At 39.4% G+C, this 23,571-nt stretch overlaps 1 protein-coding gene across 2 annotated transcripts; it reads right to left on the bottom strand.

The window, feature by feature from the left end:
- Positions 1-3,534: 3,534 nt before the first annotated feature.
- On the bottom strand, positions 3,535-19,813 carry RIOK2 (RIO kinase 2). Of its 2 annotated transcripts, none has more exons than XR_012832923.1 (10): positions 19,334-19,810; positions 18,371-18,509; positions 17,351-17,467; positions 16,211-16,386; positions 14,670-14,758; positions 10,963-11,154; positions 10,467-10,559; positions 9,007-9,538; positions 8,828-8,924; positions 3,535-4,404 (listed from the first exon to the last, which is right to left on the bottom strand). XR_012832923.1 is itself a non-coding variant. In XM_010304294.2 (10 exons), exons 1-10 carry the CDS (start codon positions 19,397-19,399, stop codon positions 4,243-4,245), a joined length of 1,668 nt encoding a protein of 555 aa, XP_010302596.1. In that variant the 5' UTR covers positions 19,400-19,813; the 3' UTR covers positions 3,535-4,242. The 2 variants fall into 2 exon arrangements, 1 of the variants encoding a protein (XP_010302596.1); XM_010304294.2 differs by having other exon boundaries at positions 8,828-8,929; positions 19,334-19,813.
- Between the last annotated feature and the right edge of the window lie 3,758 nt (positions 19,814-23,571).

The following is a 23,571-nucleotide window of genomic DNA, read 5'->3' as shown; positions in this document are numbered from 1 at the left end:
AAAACCAAACCAAACCAAAACAAACCCAAAACCAAAAAACCCCCACAAAAGCAAAAACAAACCACACAAACACCACTCCATTACTTGTAGGAAAACTTACGCTTAAAAAATGGACAGGACAAACTACCATAAAAAAGAAAGGGAAGTGACATAAAATTTTCCAAAGCTGTCAACTAGTAAAAGTTTTTACCACAAGATGAATATTACTAAGAATGTAATTAAATATCCTAAGAAAAAGTTCTGAATCAATCTCCTGAAATGCAAACTTAAAAAACAGCCAGCAACACTACCTTAGATAGTTGATAGAGTTAAAATAGGATTACAGTTCACAATATGTATGCAAATATGTCAGTTAATTACTTCTATGTCTTAATAATTTGACTGTAGCAGACATCTGAGTTAAATAAGGCAATTGAATTGTTACGCAAGTCAGTTATCTTTGGTACTTAGAGTCTTTAAATATCAGGGCAGAGTCTCTATGAGGAAGAACTTGGGCAATTACAAGTTGCAAAGACTTCAAGGTTCTGTCCATCTCAAGTCTGCTTTTCCAGAAAGCATCCACAAAATGTCTTCGTACTTAAATTAGTTGAGTCCTGTGCTGAATTTTTGCACATCTGCCAATCAGACACTGCCTCTAACTCCAGCATCCTTCGGAGGGTCCACCTCCCTGAACTGCTTTTCTTTGCTGTACGCTGAGCTAATTAGCTGTACAGGCAGACAGACAGGCTTATTCCTATTGCTTCCACAATAGCCACACCCACCTACAGGCTAGGGAGAGGAAGAGGAAAGGGTTGTCTCATCAGGGTATTGATGATGTACTGAAGCAAAGATCGTTCTGGTTTCTGCCAAATGAACAAAGACACTCAAGATTCTCAAATTCTAGGGAGAGACTGAAAAAATAAGGAAAAAGGATGTAAAGTTGTTCCAAACTAATTACCACAAAAGTAGCACGTGGACTCTTGTTTAAACAGTGAACTAACCAAAAAAGTATGTTTTTCTTTCTCTTTCAATTATGTAACAGGAACACAATTTTGATATTAAGAGCAAGTGGAAAATGAAAAAGAAAGCAAAAGTAAACTTGTGATGTATTATGTTAACCCAATTTGAATCTATTTTCCTGGAATGTAGTTTCAAATTTCATGTACAGTAAGTGTATTAAAACACCAGTGATTTAAACTATTTACATAGAAGAGAACAGGACCTGTGCTTTGTTCAGGGGTTTGAAGAGGCATTCCAACCAAAAGACAGACATAGATGTGCAAGCAAAAGCCTGAAGCACAAATGCAAATATACTGCTGTTAAACAGGTATTTTTCTTTCAGACAGGAGGCCTGTTTGTAGCAGCCATAAGCTACGTATCTACAGCTACTTTGCTGGTACAGAGTACTTCTATATCAGTTCCCATAAAGCAAAGATGTGTTCTTTAGTTACCGTACAATCTTTTCTTCCATGTTCCAAAACAAAAATTAGTTACCTAGGATTTAGCAGTTGAAAATTGCTACACAACCTTGTATCTGTATCACCTAAAAGTTTTAACACATACTGTTTCATATATTGGGTGTGCTTAGTACGGTGTTTATCTGCTCTCTACTAATCTCCAAATTTTGTTTCAAATTAATGAACTAATACTACTTTCTGTGTGCTTAAAATAACACATTTTAAACCATTTTTTTTATAAGCCACACATTCCCTTCTGCTGAATATGTGAATTTAAGATAGTTAATAACACTATTGTGTTAATCTCTGCATTTTCCTAAGTTCATTCAAAATACTTTGTTTCATATGTGGACATTCAAGTGGAGTAAGTACTCTGAAGTCCATTCAATGTGTAAACTTGTTACTTTGAATGACTTCAGACATTTCAGGAATTCTGCTGCTTTGGAAAAAAAATAGGCTTAATAGAGATGTATTGAGCTGTAACTTTGAGAATTAGTTCCTCCCTAACTCATCTCAGAAGAGTCTCATCTGGCAGAGTAAATGAAAATGATAACTTACAGCTATCCGTCAGAATACCTTTGAAAGAGTAAATGGATGTTTTAAAGAAACATTTTGAAAATAAACAGCAAAGATTTCCATAATCCTTGCTTTTCTCATAGTGTTTAATCAGACAGCCTTTGTATATTTTTGGAACTGCTTACCAAGACAAACTTAAGGTTGCACACCAAAAAGAACTCATTCACTGCAAGAAGTCCTAAATTAGAAGCCAAAACGCATGCATCCCTTAGCCAAAGAACAGTAACTCACACCTTGTTAAACTGTCACTGAGCCAGTCCCTTAACAGGTAAGAGTCTAGAAACATAAAAAGATTTTTCCCCTTAATGTTTGAAATGGAAATACAACTAATTTAGTTTGCTTTTCTACTCTGATGTGGTTCAGCACCAGCCGGGTCGCTCGCTCACCCCTCCCCCGCGGCGAGATGGAGAGGAGAATGGGAAGACAAAGGTAAGACTCATAGGTTGGAATAAGGCCAGTTTACTGGGACAGCAAAGGAGAGGGGAAAAACAACAACAGTACTTAGAACGGAATATTCACAATGGGTGATAACAGAAAGCAATTTACCGATCCGAGGACTGACCTAACACATGCTCAGCCCACACTCAGACCATCCCAGAGCCTCGCCGAGCCCCACCCCTGCCCGACTAGCCCCCTTTTATGGTCAGCATGATGTCACATGGTATGGAATAGCCCCTCCCCCGGCCAGCCTGGCTCACCTGTCCTGGCTCCTTGTGAAAATTAACTCTATCCTAGCCAAAACCAGGACATACTCCTGCTAAAATCAGGCCTACATACCTTGATGCAGTCACTTACACATGAGATTTAATCAAACTTCTTTACTTGTGTCAACAGACGTTCATGAAACTGTGATGCTACAAGGAACTACTACTGCATGTCTTCACTGACCTGCCATGGTTTTATTTAAGACCGTATACAGCTGCTGGCTTAAACTAGCTTTTATATTGCGCCAGAGAGAAGAAAAAAATTAAAAAACGTTGAAAGCAAGAGCATGCTGCAAGAGAGCATAGAAACTGCAATTCCTGAACAGGCTAAAACCTGAATAAGGTATCAGGCATATCAGGTACACAGGGTAAAGAACACATAGTGTAAGACAAGCAAGGTCAAAGCTCAAGTTCCTAATTTCTTCTACTAAGGCAAGTTGGAGATTCAAGATTTTTCAAACTATAGATTGATAATTTAAACTCTACCAAGTTGTCCTTCCCAAGAAAGGCTCCAGCTCACATTTCAAGCACAGATGTAGTGGCTGGAAGATTAAGAAAAGAATAAAGAAAAATTTTAACTGCTCCTCCTTGCTTCAGTAGCTTCAGTGTTCACAAACACTTCTCTCCTTAAGTTGACTGGGTGTTTTTAAACATAAACACCATTTAATTTTATTACTAGACATATCTTAAAATAATAAAAAAAAATCAGTATACTTCTTTTTCTTGCAGGTCCTCAGACTGCAAGGAAATAGCATAGTAAAAGTCATGGTAATATTTTTGAAAAGAGAAGTTCCAGAATCCTCATCACTTTCTGTAAGTTACTAGGTATAAAGGAATTCAATTTATTGGTAACTGTGGAGGCACATTAAAATCTTAGTCCTTTCCAGGTCTGTACAACTCTGTTATTACTACATATTCTTCTGGGCAAGATTTATATCTGAGATCTTGGAGTGATGGAAAAACATAAATGAGAATTGCTGGCTTCGAAGAATGCACATTCATCGTACAGATTGCTCATGTTTGTACACGTACAAAAGAAATCTTATGAATGCTAACTGCTATCAGGTTCATATTTGTGATTTTTAATTAAACAAAAAAATACCTGTTTATAACATGAGGGCAACATTTTAAATTTAAATCTCATGTCTTTGCAAAAATTGGTTTTAAAAATCTCCCTTCCCTCTTAAGAGCAATCCTCTGCACAATAGAAGATTCATAATCTAAACAAACACAGTACAACTGATTTACCACAAGATATTGCTGGAAATTACTGCAGTTAAATGATCTTAGCTGGTACTACTAATTTAATTTATAGTCAACAGTTTTAACCTGAAACACAAAACAAAATCCTCCAACCAAAATCACAGGAACCAGAATGTGTTTATTAACTTCCAGAAAAACATCTGGTTGTTGGAAGAGATTGATGGTTGGAAGCCATTATAGAAAAGGATTATTGGTTATTAGCATAATTCTTTCAACTTATCAACATGATGAGTTTTGTCATGTTCTACAGGAGCTTTAATAAATCATCCCCAGAAACTAGCTGCATCCAAGCTTGACTTAATGTTGTGCATATTTTCTCGACGTTGTTTGGTATAAATATTTGCCTCTCCTTTTTGCAGCCGTTGCCTCAGAGCAGACTTTTGATGTTTGGTCAGATGACGTTTTATCTTCTGTTTCACCAGTTCCTAGAAATAAACAATTCAGTATCAGAACTTTTTGAAGATCATTTAGTACTGAGACATGGCATAACAATAGTGTATTTTCATGCACGATCCTAACCGGAAGACCTCTGTACATTGAGAAGTTAAGTGATCCACACAACAGCTACCATGAGTAAGCCCAGGTCTGTGCTGCGTTGCACGAAGTTGCGTGTACAGGGTGGTCTTCAGGCCTGTGTCACACTGCACAGACACATTGGCAGTAGGATAAACTAAGCCAGCTCCCGCTCAGTACTGGCAATTACGCCTCCTGTGTGGCCCTGTCTTCACCTAAAAGTGCAGCAAGAAGTTCTTGTGTGAACGTCATTTCAGCTTGACTGTAGAAATTAGGAACAGTGTTGTTTTCTTGTAAGGAAATAATAAAATAGCTGGACTGATTGAAAAGAGAGATTCTCTGCTCTGGATAAGGTTCGCACAGCATGCTGCGCATGTATTGGAGTGCTGTTCAAGGCTAAATCCTCAGGGCCTCCAGCACCTAAAGAAGGCATTATCTATGCTATTCTGAGTCTTAGCTCTAATAAATAGTATTTTAAATCATATCTTACAGAGTTTAAGTCACTTTCTTACAGGGATTATAAAGGACCAGCACCTCTCAGTGCAAAGCAGATGCCTTCTACAAAAATATAAAAGCTGGTAATATTCTGTAATTGAAGATTTGACAAACATATTTAAAGTTTTCTTTTTTTTAAAAAAAAGGACTAACACAACATTTCACATCCTGCAGTAATTATTTGGTTTGTGCCTATTTTTTTAGCACCTTGTTTTTTCTGAAGTTTGGATTACAAAGATCTGAATATGGTTCTAATGGAAAACAAAAACTCTTTGCCACAAGTGTGGCTAAAAAAGAGGGGGAGTCAGAAGAGATTTACAGTTCTTCCTCCAGTTTTCCCCTGTTGTAAGGCACTCTCCTATTAAGATTCACAAGGCCAGGACTGTCTCATGCCTCTACAGCATAAGTACGGAAACAGCAACAGCAACTGTTATTTCCATAAATCTGCAGCAGCTTTATGAAATTTAATCTGTTAGTTACACCTAAGTTTTCTTTCTGACTTCTGCCCTCCATTATGATGGCAATAGCTATCCATAATAAAAGTGAAGCTACGGTTTAGTAGATTGTGGCAGTGATTTTGTCATTTGGAAAATGATCCCAGCTCAAGCTGCTGCACTGATATTGAGCGCATACTTGCATATCTTGTCTTGGAAGAAAAAGAAATAAAATTATTTTCATCTTTATAACTATTTCATGCCACCACATCTTGTTGGAATTAATAAAAATTGGAATTAATAAAGCATTAAAAAAAATCCTATCAAGGGATAAATCTGCTCTTAATAAAAGATCTGCTGCTGTTCAAATAACTGGACAAGAGGAAGAGTATCCATCTAATTACATTTCCTTTACATGTGCCCCAATTTCAGTTGCCTTGTTGTGCTTTGTTGATTGTGCTATCAACTCCACTGTAGCATATGAAGTAGTAAGTTGGGAGTAAATCAGAAACCAGAAAGCATAATTTTGGCAAGTTATGGTCTTTACGAATTGCTGTGACTAATATAGCTAAAATAACAAAATACAAGGTAGTCAGTGAATCCAATTACTGGATCCTGATTTCAGCAGGAATCCTGTAATTAAGGATGCACCTGAGCAGAAGTTTCCTATGTTGTCGCATGCAGGCTGACTGTCAAAATGTGGTTAAAAACAGTTGCATGTGATGTGTCCTTCCTTCCTTGGGTACTTTAACCACGAACTCTTTGGAAATAAAAATTGTAGATTCTCTTTAAAAACATTCCTACAGAAAAATGATCAGAACTAATTGAAACTGTTGCACTGATGTTTTCCTTTTGCCCATAAACATTTGTCAATCTATGTTTTCTATAGGCAGAAGCCTGAAAGAAGGCTTTTCTACTTCTCCCACTCTGGTCCAAGACAGGTGACTTCCTTCACAGTTTATACAAAACTTGCTAGAAGAAATTTTGCAAGATGGATACCAGAAATCTTGGACATGTAGTCATAACATAAATTCAACCACAGCACATGGTGGAAAGACTAATGTATCATCATAACCTAAATGTAAGCAAATACTGAGAAATGCTTCAGAGTAAACAGATTGACATTTTATTATTTAAATTTTTGATCATTCTCATTCTTCCTCTAATTAAATTACACCAGTACGTATAAAGATGTGTACAAGCACAGAAAGATACCTTACTTCATGTGGAATAGCTGGTTTTCCAAAATTCATGATGCCTTCTCTTTTTGGCATAAGCTTCAAGTTATGACTGTACCTACTCCTATTACTGCCATTGTTTATATATGCCTATATGAATTCGTTTGTGTGATTAATTTAAAAATCTGCCTATGATTTAATGTTTTCTCCATCAAACAAAAAGCAAGCTGCATAAATAGATAAATGCTAGCAGCAATAACAGGCATCAGCTCCAAGCAGCCCAGTGCATCTTACTGCAGTGCCATTTTTTTTTTGCATTTTTAGTTTTCTAATTATTTTCTTATGTTACAAATAACTTATTATACATATAATCTCTTTAGCTCTAACACTCAAAAGTTAAAATAAGATTCAGCAATGGGCAGAAATGTTATTTTACTCAGCATAAAAGCATGTAAGTGAAAACATTATGCCAAGCAAATTAGTGCAGGGAAGTTTATGTGGCTAACGCTCTTGAAAGCTTTTCTGCTGAAGTGCTTTTATCTTTTAGAACAGAAAATTAGGTACCTGACATTTATATATTTTAACCTATTTTATGTGTCTGTCTACAGAATAAACATACAGCCACTAAATACTCAAAAAAGTTTCCATAGTTACATAATAACCACTGCTACCACCCAGTGGTGTAGGACTACAATTTCAAGTAATTTCCTTTATAGGACTTAGTAGTACTCATCTTTTTTTTTTTTTTTTTTAATTCCACACACATAAATTAGCAAACAAAAAAAAAAAAAAAAAAAAGAAAAAGATTGCAAGGTCATTCTGGCTCTTGTTTACTTTATCCCATAGTTTTACCCTAATCTTTGGCTCCTCAAGAAGATGTAATGCCATCCCCTAGAATAAGAACTGTGACAACGAAGATCAAAGTAGTGTATTCTGCTTGCACAAAGTCCTGTAAAAAATGTCTTAGACAAGATGCAAACCTGCTTTTCCACACATTTATTTACACATGTAATTTTACTGGTTATTAGTGTATCTTTAAAATATTTATCTTAAAAAAAAATAATCCAAACATGAAACAGTGAAGCATCCAACTATTCCATTAATATTATAGCCACCGACAGGCACCTTGTGTAAAACAACATTGCTTCACAGAATAACACATCACTTAATAGGACAGTGGCAAAGTCTTTGTTAGAAAATTACGGAAGCATTAAGTGGCAGACTGAAAAGACTGTACACGAGGAAGATTAAGTCTAACTAAAAAAATAAAAATTAAAAAAAAAATTGCTCTTGCACTAGAGGTTTCAGATATAGTATTTCTAGGACTAATACTGTAATTATGCAACAGACATGCTTTAAAAAGACACAGAATGAAAAAGTATATATTGACTTTTGATACATGTGACGAAAGAGCTGATGTGTTCCCCAAACAAGATTTTTCAAAGCTTCTGCTCCTAAATGCAAATGAAAATGAGACTGAACATAGGTACCCATATTTACAATGGCAACTATATAGTCTGCCCTAATTAAAAAAAATACCTTATGAATCAACTGTTCAGCTGGAAGAAGTTTCTTCCTGTTTTGTACAAGAATACTTTATAACTAATAAAGAGAATTGGACTTTCTTCCCTTTAAAATTAAAATGCACTTTAAGAAATGTGACAGAGGTACTGACTAGTGTGTAGTCTGGAGTTGCAGAAGACAACATTAAATTCTGCTGTAAAAAGTTCTGATTAATATAACGCAGAAAGTCAAATAAATTCATATTGCCAAAGAAATCACTATTGAAGTGAGTTCACACAATGTTTCAGAAAAGAGTGTGAAGAAATCTCTAAGACAGGTAAAAAAGGCCAAATTAAATCTTGACTCAAGCATTCACTTTTAAAATAAAAAATATTGTGGCTAGCAACAGAAATTAATGAACTGATTGTATGTTAGTGCATTAACATATATTGGCCAGTTATTGACTAAATCAGAGGTTTTAATGCTGATGTATAGCTTTGTTGAAAGAGCAATACATGAAGGAAAGTGCTGGAAACTGTTCCCTGTGAACAATTACAGAAGTATCAGTCCTATTTTTCTGTGGGCATGGAAATGCAAATCAGAGATACATGGTAACAGTCTCTCTAAAGATAATTAACACTAGGTAACATTTTTACAAATACGTACTAACAGCTATGCACAATATAACATGGTCTGAGAGGAAACTAGATAATAACAATATTTACCGCTGGAATTGTTGAACAGCTCCCAACACTTCGGACTGATGTGATACTTTTAGTCCTTGTTCTGTGCTCAGCAACATGAACGATACGTTCTTCATTTCTAAAATACATAAATCAATGTTTTATTCCACTAGCACGATAAACATCCTTCACCTTTATGAGCATCACATTTTAGTCTTAACTTGCCTGAATTCCTCATTTAAAGTCGACAAGTCAACCAGATCAGGGCATTTGCCTCCATTCTCTTTATCATTACAGCACTCCTCTTGACCTGTCTGATTTTCGACTTCAGCAGCATTTTCAGATATGCTTCTGCCCTCAAAAAAAGCACTGGCAGAACACTCTGTCTCTTCACCAGACTTCCAAAGCATAGCTTGCCCCTCAACTTTTTCTAAGGCTGAACACAACTTTGACATATTCAGCCTTTGGGTATTTTCACTACTCTCAGTTGTATCAGCCTCTTCATCACTATATATAAAGTCGTTAACAGTTTTGCTTTCAGAGAAATCACCCACTTCATACATGAAGTCTGCATTGTTTCCTTTATCTTTGCTGAAGAAGTTGAGCTTATTCTCAGCATCTTCTACAAATTCTGACACCTCTGTTGTATTATCATCCTCATCAGAACCTGGTGGGTAAAGCAGTTCACCATCTTCCTGCATTTCTTTTATATAGCCGCTGGCAGCAATCTCTCTATCAAGAGAACACTCTTGCCTGTGAAAGAAGTAAAAGTATGTTTTCTTTTAACATGCTGAATCATCAAGCTACCAATACACTACATTTTGGATTAAAAATACTAATCAAACTAGACTATAATTACCCATACTATTAATAAAGAGGATATACTCTGTTCAAACACACAGAATACCACATGATAGTGCTGAGCTTTGTGACTTGAGAGAAGCAAACTTCTACAGAAAATTAGTCCATCTCCATAACTAGCATATATTTGTTTGCTAATGCTTAGGAAAATATTTTATTTTAGCAGAAATACAATTTGGCTTTAAGCTCAAATTATGTTTAAGCAAACAGAAAAATAATGGGTACACTGACACGTAGAGACTGATTAAAGTGTGGTAGCCCTTCGGAAAAAGCGCTCAGAATGAAATAAAACCCTTCTCATTGCAACACCTTCAGTCTTAAAATAAGTGAAAAATTATTTTACTTTTCAAAAGGGACAAGAGACATTAGGAAAAAACCTGAACATAATAATGTTTGAAGAAGTAGCCACCAGGTTTACTAGCATTTAAAAAATAAATTTAAAATTGAAACACAAATTGATCCTTAATATACCAGAACTGTCAAACAGGCTTTGAGAAGTGGAAGAAACTGATTCTGCATTACTGTTTACATTTCCTAGATAACTACCATTTGGACCAAGCTTTTGGATCTCTCTTCCTTAGCTGCAAGAAGAAAGACAAAGGAGGCAGCAACAGATTTTAAAGCACATTCTAGCTTTTGGAAACAGTAACTCTGACTGAAGAACACACAACAGGAATGACAAAAATATAATTTAAAATTGCATAGTTGGGCCTATGGGTTTATTTCTCCTACAAGCGTCTCTCACAGGCACCTATTTTTCTCACAAAACCAACACAAATACAATAAATAGGAGAACTGAAACCTATCTGGTAGTTTGCACCTGATGTCTTTGAATGTTGGGAAGAGCTCACTCTCGTAGCTAAAGCGTTTCTTAAAGAACTCCTTAATACAGCTAACATCTCTGTCAAAATACCTGTAAAAATAGAGAATTGTACAAACACAAAATCAAGGTAACGATGTCTACCGCAATGACAAACTTTTACCCTACACTTCTTCTCTTTTATAGATTTTATCTGAAAATTATTTCTACTAGTGATCCCAAGACAAAAGGCTTAGGAGACAAACTGCATGCAGTTTATTTCTAAGCATTTCTTAACAACGTCATTCTGAGAAGCAATTAATTACGTAATTACCCTAAAGAGACATTTCTACTCATTCATAAATCAAACTATGTTTGGAACGTTACTTGTGCTGCATAACAATAATGGTAGAAAAAGAATCAGAAACAGTCCGATGGAAACAAATGATGGTTGACTATTTGCAATTGTAAGCACTTGGCAGATTTACTTTGAGAACATTTTTAAATTTGAACCTACCATTCCGCATTTGCATGTGATGCTGATATCATCTGAGGGAAATCAATCATAGTAACATGGTCATCATTATCCAATATAAGATTAAATTCATTGAAATCACCATGAATCAAACCATGATTGGCAAGTTTTACGATTAGATCCATTAATTCACTGTAGACAGAGGCAGGATCTTCCATTTCGTGCACCTGGCACCTGAAAAGTAAAATAAAATATTCTGAACCTTGAAAGACTTTATTTAAAAATACAGACAAAGTACACGAAATACATCTGACAGAATGACAGGGTAATTCAAGTTAAAAGGGATCTCAAGTCTCTAGTCCAATATCCTCCTCAAACCTGAGTCAACTCTGAGATCAGCCCACATTGCTCGGGGCTTTGTCTAGTTGGGGCTTGAAAAACTCAAGGGATGGAGAGAGACTGTGCTACCTCCCCAGGCACCCTGTGCCACTGCCTCACTGTCCTCAATGGGAGAAAATTTCTCCTTATATCCAGGCTAAATCTTATTTCAACTTATGCTCATTGTCTCCCATCAGGCATTATTATCAAAATGCATTATTTAAATAATACATCCACAAATTTTTCTCTCCTGTTTCAGGTAATCTTATGGTCTCAGCAGGAACTAGGTCTTCCTGTATGCAAATTCAAATGCCCCAGGACTTTTTTTTTTTTTTTTTACAAAAATGTATTTTCTAGATTAAGTGAAAAGAAAAAAAGAAGAAAAAAATGAAAAAAGCTTAAAGCATTCCTGAATGTACATCTGAAAAAGCAAAGTACCTTAAGTGGCAAAATACAAATCACTTTCTCTTTAGAAACAAACCAAGTACAAAGGCAGTTATCTAATTGTACCATAAACTGTCAGAAAGTGGTCAGCATTTAGTTATTATGTAAAATATTTTAGTCCAAATGGAGCACTACAGTATTATAAGAATGGATCACTTGTACAGTACAAAGAATGAAAAGTGGAAGTCTGGACGTCTAGCAGCTCTGTAAGAGGCTCCTGTCGAACACTTTCACACTTGTACCAAAATTAACTGGTGGCAGACACAGGTCTGTAGCATAAAAGTGTCCCACTTGCTCTTTGAATTTGGAGTCATGTTAACTGGTATCTTCTGAGATAGGAATTTGAGGTCCCAGGGACCAGGGGGAAGGGCTGGACCTCTTCTTGGTGGAAGACCATCAGTTCAGGGAATACTTCAGAAAACTGGACATATGTAAGCCCATGGACACTGATGGGATGTTGATAATCATTGATCAATCATGACAACCGAGAGAAGTATCTTAAGACTGGAGAAAGGCAAACGTCACTCCCATCTTCAAGAAGGGCAAGGAGGATCCACGGAACTATAGACTGGTCAGCCTCACCTTGAGCTAATCCTGGAAACCACTGTCAGGCACATTAAGGCCAAGAAGTACCCATAGTAGTCAACTTCACCAAGGGGAAGTCATGCTTCACCAACTTAATAAACTTCTCTGATGTGACTGGCCTGCTAGATGAGGGACAGCAGTGGATATTATCTACCTGGACTTCAATAAGACTTTCATAGAAAAGCTGTTGATGTACAGTGTGGATGTGCACACTGTGAGGTGAACTGAAAACTGCCTGAACAGCTGGGCACAAAGTCTAGTTGGAGGTCAGTGACTAGCAGTGTACCTCAGCAGTCAAAAGTAGTTCCAGTCCTGTTTCACATCTTCATTAATGAGCTGGATGATAGGTCAGAGTTTGCAGACAACACCAAACAGAGTGGCTGATATGTCAGAGGGTCATGCTGCCATCCAGAGGGTCCTTGACAGGCTGAAGAAATGGGCCAGGATGAACCTCATGAAGTTCAATGAGCAAAGTCCGGCACCTGGGGACAAACACCTCATGCACCAGTACATACTGGGTGTCACCCAGCCAGAAAGCAGCTTGACAGAAAACAACCTGGTGGTCCTGATAGACACCAAGTTGAACAAAAGCCAGCAGTGTGCCCTTGCTGCAAAGAAGGCCAATTGTATCCTCGGCTGCATTAGACAAAGCATTGCCAGCAGGTCAAGGGAGATGATCTTTCCCCTTTATTCAACACTGGTAACGGCACACCTGCAGTGCTGTGTCCAGTTTGACACAAGATGATTAAGGGATTGGAGTATCTCTTCTGTGAAAAGACAGAGAGCTGGTACTGTTCAGCCTGGAGAAGAGAAGGCTCAGGGGTGATCTTATCAATGTATATCAATACCTGAAGGAAGGGTGCAAAGAGGACATAGTCAGGCTTTTTTCAGTGATGCCCAGTGACAGGACAAGAGTCAATGGGCACAAACTGAACATAGGAAACACTTTTTCCACTGTGAGGGTGACTGAGCACTGGCACAGGTTGCCCAGAGAAGTTGCAGAGTCTGCCTCTTTAGAGATACTAAAAATTCATCTAGATATTGTCCTCGATAACTAGCTCTAGGTGGCCCTGCTCAAACAGGGAGGTCAGGCCAGATGACCTCCAGAAGTCCCTTCCAACCTCAACCACTTTGTGATCCTGTGAGATGAAATAAAGTTGGTAGACTAGGAAAAACTAAGTCCAATTTTGCAGGAACTTTGGATAACCCTCTATTTGCCAAAGATAGCATAATAATCATTCACTATACGTCACCAACTCCACACTAGTTTTTCAACTCAGGCAACGGACAATAGAAAAACTGGCAACAGGCTCTAGGTGGCCCTGCTCGAGCAGGGTGTTTGGACCAGATGACTGCCAGAAGTCCCTTCCAACCTCAACCATTTGGAGTTTCTTTGATCTTCACATATTTGAATAATTCTTATCCACTACTGATCTCCTTCATGTTAGAACCACAAAACAGGGCAAGCATGGTAAACTTCCACTGCAGATGTCCACATGGAACTTGAAGTGTTCCACGTACATGATGGATGTGGAAACATTTAACAAATGAAGGTGGGGAGACAGAATATAACGAAGTTGATTACATGTTACTCCTCAACTTTTATACTTTGGGATTAACTCCCTTTTGATTAAACTGCCCACTTCAGATCTTGATTACCATACAAGAGCATGGACTGGTTTGTTCTTGAACTAGACATTTTAAATCTCTGGACAAACACCTAGGTTATTCTGCATTATATCAAATATATAGGCCTTTTGCATTCTGCTCTGCAAACAAAACAAACCATCCCTCAACGTACAAATATCAATGATATGTAAAGTTTCTAGATGTTGAACTCAAGTAATCTAATCTACCTTGAAGAAGCAAAACTAGATTACACATGATACTCTATATAAACAGAAGTTCTAAAACACTGAGGTCTAATCTTACCTGAATTACCAAAGCAAGGATCATGAACTGGAGGTCAGAACGTGAAAGATACAGTATTCAATATTGTATATATTCAGTAACATTCAGAATATGCAATTTCTCTGTAGAAAACAGTTGCAGTACTAACCTGTGTCACTCCGCTTTTTTGATGTATTCCTTAAAAAAAAAAATCAGTCTATTTCACCAGTTTCTTTGGACTAAGAAAATAACGATTTCTCTGAAGAAAGAGGTAAGAGAAGCAAGACTATAATTAAGTAGAATGCTAGTGAGTGTGGGCTAGAGAGCACTATTCAGCATGGTGAAGTCAGAATTCACTCATATGACAAGAAAAAACCCTAACCATGTTACATTACTGAACCTAACATTGTTAGGGTTTCTACAACACAGAGAATTCAAGCTTCAGTACTTACAAAGGGTAGCCATCAATAAGTTCCATAACAACTGCATGCCTGTTGTAGTCTACAGGTTTTGGAACAGGAAATTTTCTGTCATGCAAAGCCTGGAAAGAGACAACACATTAAAAAGTTAAAATTAAATAGTTAAGGAAACATTACACATATTGACAAACTCCCACCTAAGATAAGCAATGAATATTACTGAGGAAGCAGCATACATTACTCAAATGCTAACTGGAAACATCAAATCACATGCTTAAGAAGGAAGACAGCATTAACAGCTATTTGAACTTTCACTGCAAAGACAAATAAAATTACTGAGGTTAGACACTAAGCACACTGCTATACTGTCTACAGTTTAATTATTGTGCGACTGGAAGGAAAAAACCTGATAGAACGGAAAAATGACAGAATCATATCTAGTCTCCTAGCCCAAGTAATCAAAAGCAGATAACTGTGAATAGTGTGTCAGGCATTAGAAAAAAAAATCCACACTAAGTTGCTGCCAATACAGTTCTGCCTGACTAGTTAATCCATACTTAGTTGCTGTAAGACAAAATATTAAAAACCAGCATTACACTACATTAATAGGTACTTAAAAGGTAAGTAATAATATTTAGAAGCTCTCCTGTTTGACTTTTCTAACACAAATGTAGTCATTCACTCGATCCACTCAACTTCTTTATTCTCTTTTTACTCATTCTCTTGTTAACAGTGATTTTTTCTAAGATAGACTTCCGAGTTAAAGCAACATAAATACAGCTTTTGTTACTTAAATATTACACTATTATCACTTTTCAGCACACAATTAATCCTCCTCCAACTCTTTTCAGGGAAACTGCCCCCCAAGATTATATTCCTGCAAGTCCTGAGCACAAAATGCTTTCCCAATTAGACTAACTGAACCAATACAGAGGTTCTAAATGATGGTAATAGTTCTCTCTCCCTCTGACAGAAACCTATCAAGGTTTTTTAAAAGAAACAATAAAATAATATTTAATGTATATAGTACTGTTGAATAGCACAAAAGGAAAAGGGAAAACTTTTTTCAGAAATAATTTTTTCCACTATCAACTTTCAATCACTACATAACATCTACATTTTTTTGAACTGAAAACATGGTATATTAAAAAAATAAATAAATGCATTTTTTAAAAAAGGGCAGTTAAAAAAAAAGTAATTCTTACAAGTAACTGTAAATTTCCTTACTTTTTAAGGTGCTTTTTGCCAGCTTATGTAATAAATTTTAAAGAAAAACCAGCAGAACTGGTGATATATAAATTATCTATCCATAAACAGCAACGTTCATCTGAAATTCTCTCATGACACCTGCTTGTGTTCCACATGACTTCCATGGCAAAGCTTCATTTTGTCATTGGAAAGTATACAAAACATATAGCATTGAAATTCTCTCAAATGTATACTTTAAGTCCATTAGTAAAAAACCAAAGTGTAAATCCTACCAGCACTGCAAATATGAAGTAATCAAAAGACAGTCTGAAAAGTATCTTCCAGTCTATTACACCATTGCTGATATTGTGTGAATGGCCACCTACCTTCATATAGGCAAACTCCTTCATTGCTGCTAGCCGGGATAAATAAAGCCATGACATTTTATGTCTGTGCTTGTGGTAGTCACGTTTATTTTTCAGACTGCGAAAGGAAGTTCTTCCAAGTCTATGTAATTTCAATGCAAACTTCTGCTCCTCTTCATTTGCAACAATATAAATATCTAAAGGACACATAATAGCATAGATCTAAGACATAAATGATATCTAACAAGCTAGTATCTGACAAAAAAGTGCAGTGATAAGTTTGTTACTTCACTTCTCACAATTACTATTTCTGGCATGGCAAGTTCTACTACAGTTAGTAAAGACAGTTAAATTTACATATTGTATATTAGAGATCTGAACAAGAAGAAATTATTGTTAAAGACATCATGGTACTCCATTAGAAGAAATACTGATGTGATCTGAAACGTCTTTCAGAGTAGATGATCTTAAAAGTTCCTATATTGAGGGTAACATCAGACTATCTGCACAGCAAAGAACAAATATAAGCTATCCTAATTTAGAGCAGATGCTGGTGTTCTCAACTGCCCTCTGGAAGAGCTGCCTTCTTTCTATTAAGTGGACAGACTTCTTTCTATTAAGGGACCAGCCTCTTAACTCAGTGTTAACCGCCTATGTTTCATTGCTACCACTTGTCCCCCAAAAATCCCTTTCTCATTCTTCAACTACACAAGTTACATGCTGTATCAAATTACCATCTTCATTAACGTAAGAGGAACTAAAATAGTACTCTAATAGTTTTGAGTCTGCTTTACTTTACTATCTCATATTGAAGTGTGATGAAAAAGTTGAAATTATCTTTTTGCTAAAATGGTTCAAAACTCTTCAGAAAGCATGAGACAAACAGCATCTGCCTGCAAAGTATCTTTTTAAGTGATGAACCAAGAATCAGACAAAATTGTCAAAGTAGAATGACATTTTTGTAAAGAAACATTCAAATGCAGCCACAAGCCTCATGCAGCATTTCAACAAGTGACCCATAAATCCTGGTGTTTGACAGATTAACTGATGTGCCTATCCAGAGGGAAACCTACCTACTTTCTAGCAAAATATTTGCAACATTACAGTGGTGTTTGCTTAAAAAAAAAAATTAAATATGTGGTTGGTTTTTTTTTTAATTACCTGATTCTTTGCCAACACCCATCTGGTTTCCAACCGAATTTATGACTTGTCGGGAAGACAGAGTTTTCAAAGCAAGGTAATCATATCCTGCATTAGTTAACCGATAACCCTGGACAGCTAGGGAAGAATAAAATGCAAAACATTTAATTCCTCATTATGTATACATTATACTTAAGTCTCAGTTTAGTCTTGTTTCAGCTTACAGTATACAACGCCACATAATATTTCACCCATTGGCTAATATCAGGCCCATCTAACAGAAGGGTATAAAGATGTTTAAATTGCTGCAAGTTTTATGAAAATTGACAATCTGGCAAAAGACAGACACGCTGTTAGCCCCTCTCTAATAGGGGCAACGGCAGTACTTTAAATAGCCTTGGAAAATCTAAGCAGCATTTTGGAAGACAGACATATAGGAGACACAGCAAGGATCTAGGATTGTTGTGATGATCTAGAGTGACCCTTATTGCTCTGAAGAACTGTGAAAAAAAGGATAGGAATTTCTTGTAGACTCCTACAATATGTTTGCAAAGCCAGATGCAACTAAAAGGCTGAAGGAAATGGGGAAAGGCCTGCACAACTATTTGTTATATGACAGGGAATAAAAACTGCTTTAGCTGTTTCTGACAGGGGAGAACATACAAGGCTTTTGCAGTCTGCTCCAGTTTGTGTGCTATAAGATTGGAACTGGGTTGATCCCTGTACGCATCTGAATACTGCTGTAACTGATGATTCTTTTATTTTTCATGACTTTGGTGACTGAAAAAAAAAAAGGAAGTTAACTGTTCATCTCTTTTCTGCCTGTCATCTTTTTGATTTATTCATCACTAGCAGCTCGGCAGACAGCTACAACATTTGGTGCTGCGCAAAACCATATTCCCGCGGTAGGTCCTAAAGAAGGTAAGGCTAGCAAGTGCTCTGGATGCTCTTATGTGCCAAGCTGTGGTACTTCTGCAAGCACCATTGTGAGGCATTGGGGACAGAATGACAGAGGGAGCCCAATACAAAAGTCAAACTCACTTTTAGTTCGTTCATAAGCTAGAAGTTTGTGCTTCACCAACTCTCTCAAAATTTTATTACAGCCACCATGTTTAAGGCTGGCAATGGAAGCAATTAAGCTAGCAGGAACTATTTCATGGTTCTTCATGCCCATTTCCACCTAAAAGAGTAAATAAAAGTAGATTTGTTAGCCTCTGCGTTCAACAATGAGATACAATTACATCCTGCTTGAGACTAAAATAATTTTTCATAGATGCGATATTTTTTTTCTTTACTTAAGCAGACATTTTAATATGCATCACTACCCCTTGATATCTTTTCTATAATTCAGCATGGAAACTTCTATAGTCCTGGCCAGAAAATAAATGACTAATTAGATATCTGTCTCGAGGGTGGATGAAGAAGCTGTTCTACATTTCCGAAATGAGAGTCCTTCCTCATACTTACACAGCCATCGCTCAGTTTGCTTTTCCACTAGTACTCCTGCTGTACAGTCACACCAAGTCTGGCCTGTGCTTACCAAGCAACTAGCCAAGACAGCATGTCACACACCGGTAAACCTTTGCTCGCTGTTCCTTAGGCTGGGTGGAAAAAGCAATCAGCACGTGTGGAGAAACTCTATGGTACCCTACTGGGCGGCAACCACCTGGGCAGCTCCAGCGACCACCCTGCCGCTAACGATCTCTCCGAGGCGGCCGGCTGAAGGAAAGAGCGGCACGACCTGGGCCCTCCCCACCGGGAAACACCAACATCGGACCATAGGGGAGGCAGCGAGAAAAGAAGCAGGTCCCGTTCCCCTGCAGCATTTCTTCTACTGCCGTTTGTGACACAACCCATCCAGTTTCCCATCCATGTACGGAACCTGCCCAACCCTGCTCAGCTAACCGGCAATGCGGAACTCCGTGCGCAGAGCTGGGCTAAGCAGGCCTCTCCTAAATCCCCCTGCTCGCCTGTCCCCCTAGCCAGGCCTCCCCACCGGCTCACCGCTGTCAGGACCCTGAAGTGTTCTCTGGAGAGGTACCGAAGCATCACGACGTTCAACTTCCCCATGACCGGTGCTTCTAGTACACGCTAGCGGCGCAATAAGCCGGCTTAGTCCGAAATAGAGCACGACTAGGCCTCTCTGCCCGTCCGGAAACACGCCAAGCCCATGGCAGCACTCCGACGCATGCGCAGAATTCTCCACACTGCCGCAGCAAGCTCCTCCCGAGCGGAAAGTTGCTGCGTTTGGGTCCTGGCAGGTGCGTACGCATTCGTGTACTCGGCCGGATATTCGTGTGCGTTATCACTGAGTCATTACCGACTGAAAATCGAAGCAGAGCAAGCTCCGAGGTTTGGCCTGACCTCTCTCCCTACTGCGAATGTGTTAGTTGGGTGGTGTGTGCATCTTTCAAGACCGACTCTCTAAAAGAAACACCACTCTGGAGAAAGCAGGCAAAGCAACCAGCTCGGAGCGAGCACGAGCTGTCGAGAGTAACTCTCCCACCATCCCTAGTCCCGGGCGCCTCGCTCTCGAGGTAACTCTCCCACCGTCCCTAGTCCCGGGCGCCTCGCTCTCCTCCCGGCGGCCGCAAACCTCGGCTGCGCCTGCGTACAACCCGGGCACCGCCGGGATGTACTGCGCCTATAGACTAGGGGGTGTGGCTCGGTGCTATTTTTACATCTGCGCCGCATCGCTGTGATTCCTCTGCGCGGCGAGCGAAGTGTGTGCGGGGAGGATGGTGGTGGTTTTCGAGGCAGTGCTCGTGTGTCGCGCCGTGGAGCGCCTTCTGTGAATTCTTTTTGGTTTTTAATCATACGTCATAGGAGGGCTGAAAGAAGTAGAAATATTGATGGGACAAAAAAATTCCCAAACCTATTTACTAGGGAAGTGAGGATGGTTCTTCCCCCCCTCGCCTAACCCTTTTGAGGAACAGGCTGTAGTCTGAACTCACGTTTACTAACTGGGAAATGAAATGCTTTTACTGCTTTGTTAGTAACTGTTCTGCGTTGTGTATTAGACTGCAGTGGTGAGAGGTTAATTTTATTCTGTAGAAGTAATGAAAAATTAGACACCCTTTCCTCAATTGTTTTGTAATATAACTACTTGTGATGAAAATATTTCTGGTGAACTTTTTGTCTACTGCATTTTTCATATTCTTTCTCAAGGTCTTTGGTGAAAAGAGTATCTTTCTGTTCACTTAAACCAGTAAATCCTTGATACTTTTTATTATTTTCAGAAGTTAAACGTTGCTTTAAAATGTGCCCTGCCTCCCTCCTTGGTTTTTTTGTTGTTGTTTTGGGGGTTTTGTGTTTGGGTTTTTTTAAGCTTTTCTGACATGGCAAGTCAGAAAGATGTTACTTACTAATCAAGTATCTTTGAGAAAAGTTTTCACAATGATCGCAAGATCTATGTATTTTTGTCTGTTTTTCTTGTAATGAGTTGCCAGCAGTACAGATAGAGACCACATGTAAAGATCTGAAATAATTTATGCATGTAGTGCACTAGCTGGTGATACAGTGCTCTCCGAGTAGTGAGGAAGAAAGATTTTGTGGAGGAATGGCATATGCTGCATTGAAATTCTGTACAGCAGTTGTGCATTCACAAGTCTAATAGGTAGGTCAGCCTCATCCCATGGTGTGCTGGTTTTGGCTGGGATAGAGCTAATTTTCTTCATAGTAGCTAGTATGGGGCTGTGTTTTGGATTGGTGCTGAAAACGGTTGATAATGTAGAGATGTTTTTGTTACTGTTGAGCAGTGCTTACACAGAGCCAAGGCCTTTTCTGCTTCTTACACCACCCCACTAGCGTGTAGGCTGGGGTGCACAAGGAGCTGGGAGGAGACACAAACAGGACAGCTGATCCCAGCTGATGAAAGGGCCAGTCCATACCATATGACGTCATGCTCACCATATAAAGGACTGGAGGGGGAAACTTTTCAGAGTGATGGTGTTTGTCTTCCCAAGTAACAGTTATGCGTGGTGGAGCCTTGCTTTCCTGGAGATGGCTGAACACCTGCCTGCTGATGGGAAGTGGTGAATGAATTCCTTGTCTTACTTTGCTTGCCCATTTGGCTTTTGCTTTACCTATTAAACTGTCTTTATCTCAACCCACAAGTTTTCTCACTTTCACTCTTCTGATTCTCTCCCCCATCCCACCGGAGGCTGGGGGAGTGAGTGAGCAGCTGTGTGGGGCTTAACTGCCAGCTGGGGCAAAACCACAACATGCATCTTCAATAGGCTAAGTAGTACTCTTAATGCAGTAGAACTGTGTTGCATTGTATTTTGTGTATTCAGTTGTAGAACTCCTCAAATTCTTTTTTGAAAATGTGGTTTATATGTAGCACTTTTACAAAAGTGTAATGTGATTAAGTTGGATAATCATAGAATCATACAATAAGGATCATCAAAACCAGCTCCCTGCAGCACTACCTAAAGCTAAATCGTATGACTAAGAGCACTGTCCAGACACTCCTTGAACTCTGACAGTTTTGGTGCCATGACCACTTCCCTATGTTCCAGTGACCGACCATCCTTTCAGTGATGAACATTTTCCTAATGTCCAGTCTGAACTTCTCCTGACACAGCTTCATTCCATTTCCTTGTGTCCTGTCGCTCATCAGCAGAGAGAGATCAATACCTCCCGTTCCACTGTCCCTCTTGAGGAAGTTGTAGACTGTAATAAGGTAACCCCTCAGCCTTCTCTCTTCTCTCTCTCTTGTCTCTCTCTTCTCTATCTTCTCATCTCAGCTGAACAAACCAAGTGACCTCAGCTGCTCCTCCTAAGTCTTGCTCTTGAAACCTTTCATCATCTTGGTTGCCCTCCTCTGGACACTCTCCAATAGTCTGATGCCATTCTTGTATTGGGGTGTCCAAAACTGCACACAGTATACAAGATGAAGCCACAGCAGTGCAGTGTAGAGTGGGACAATCAGCTCCCTCAACTGCCTAGCTATGCTGTGCTTGATGCACCTCAGCACACAGTTGGCCCTTTTGGCTGCCAGGGCACACTGTTGACTCATATTCAACTTGCCATCACCCCAAGCCCCCAGATCTCTTTCTACAGGGCTGCTCTCCAGCGTCCTGTCTCCCAATTCGTATGTGTAACTAGGCTTACACCTTCCCATGTGGAGAATCTGGTGCTTACTCTTGTTAAATTTCATATGGTTAGCGATTGCCCAGGTCTCTAGTCTATCCAGATCTCTCTGTAAGGCCTCTCTGCCCTCAAGAGAGTCCACAACTAATTTCGTATCGTTGACAAACTGTGTTGGGTTTGTGTGGCAAGGTTTTGGTAGCAGCTGGGGGCATGGGCTACAGGGGTGGCTCCTGTGAGGAGCTTCTAGAAGCTTCCACAGTGTCTGATAGAGCCAATGCCAGCCAGCTCCAAGATGGGCCCGCCCCTGGCCAAGGCCAAGCCAATCAGCGCCTCTGTGATAACATATTTAAGAAGGGGGGAAGTTTTTTTTTTACAGCTGGAGGGGGAAAGAGTGCGAAGATGTAACATCAAGGTCAGTGCAGGAGGAGGAGGAGGAGGCGCTCCGGACACCGGAGCAGAGATCCCCCTGCAGCCCGTGGTGAAAACCATGGTGAAGCAGGCTGTCCCCCTGCAGCCTATGGAGGAAGGATGAGGGGGTGTAGAGATTCCACCTGCAGCCCGTGGAGGACCCCACGCCGAAGCAGGTGGAGGCACCCGAGGGAGGCTGTGGCCTGTGGGAAGCCCAGGCTGAAGCAAGTCCCTGGCCAGACCGGTAGACCCGTGGAGAGGGGAGCCCACGCCAGGGCAGGTTTTGGTGGCAGGACTTGTGACCCCGTGGGAGACCCATGCTGCAACAGTTTTCTCCTGAAGGTCTGCACCCCATGGAAGAGACCACGCCGGAGCAGTTCGGGAAGGATTGTAGCCCGTGGGAGAGACTCCATTTTGGAGCAGGGGAGCGATGAGAGGAGTCCTCCCCCCGAGGACAACGAAGCAGCAGTGACACCGTGCGCTGCACTGACCGCAACCCCCATCCCCCTCCCCCCATGCCACTGAGGGGGGAGGAGGTTTGAAGCAGGGAGTGAAGTTGAGCCCGGGAAGGGGGGAGGGGTGGGGGGAGGTGTTTTAAGGCTTGATGTTATGTGTTTTTTTTCATTGCTCTATTCTGCTTAGTAATAGATTAGATGGATCCCTTTTTCTAAGTTCAGTTTGTTTTGCTCTTGATGATAATTAGCTCTCCCTGTCCTTATCTCGACCCGAGCCTTTTGTTA

This window comes from Balearica regulorum, chromosome Z (assembly GCF_011004875.1).
Source record: "Balearica regulorum gibbericeps isolate bBalReg1 chromosome Z, bBalReg1.pri, whole genome shotgun sequence".
NCBI classification, from domain to species: Eukaryota; Metazoa; Chordata; class Aves; order Gruiformes; family Gruidae; genus Balearica; species Balearica regulorum.
The sequence above is the reverse complement of the archived record's forward strand: the minus strand, read 5'-3'. Positions and strand labels throughout refer to the sequence as shown.

Bases quoted from the DNA above. Each gene is read 5' to 3' on its own strand.
- RIOK2 (XM_010304294.2), bottom strand. From the start codon at position 19,399: ATGGGGAAGTTGAACGTCGTGATGCTTCGGTACCTCTCCAGAGAACAC. The intron at 10,560-10,962 runs GTAGGTTCAAAT...CTATTTTTACAG, and splicing joins TCACATGCAAATGCGGAATG to GTATTTTGACAGAGATGTTA. The intron at 9,539-10,466 runs GTGCAAACTACC...CTTCTTTCACAG, and splicing joins CCAACATTCAAAGACATCAG to GCAAGAGTGTTCTCTTGATA.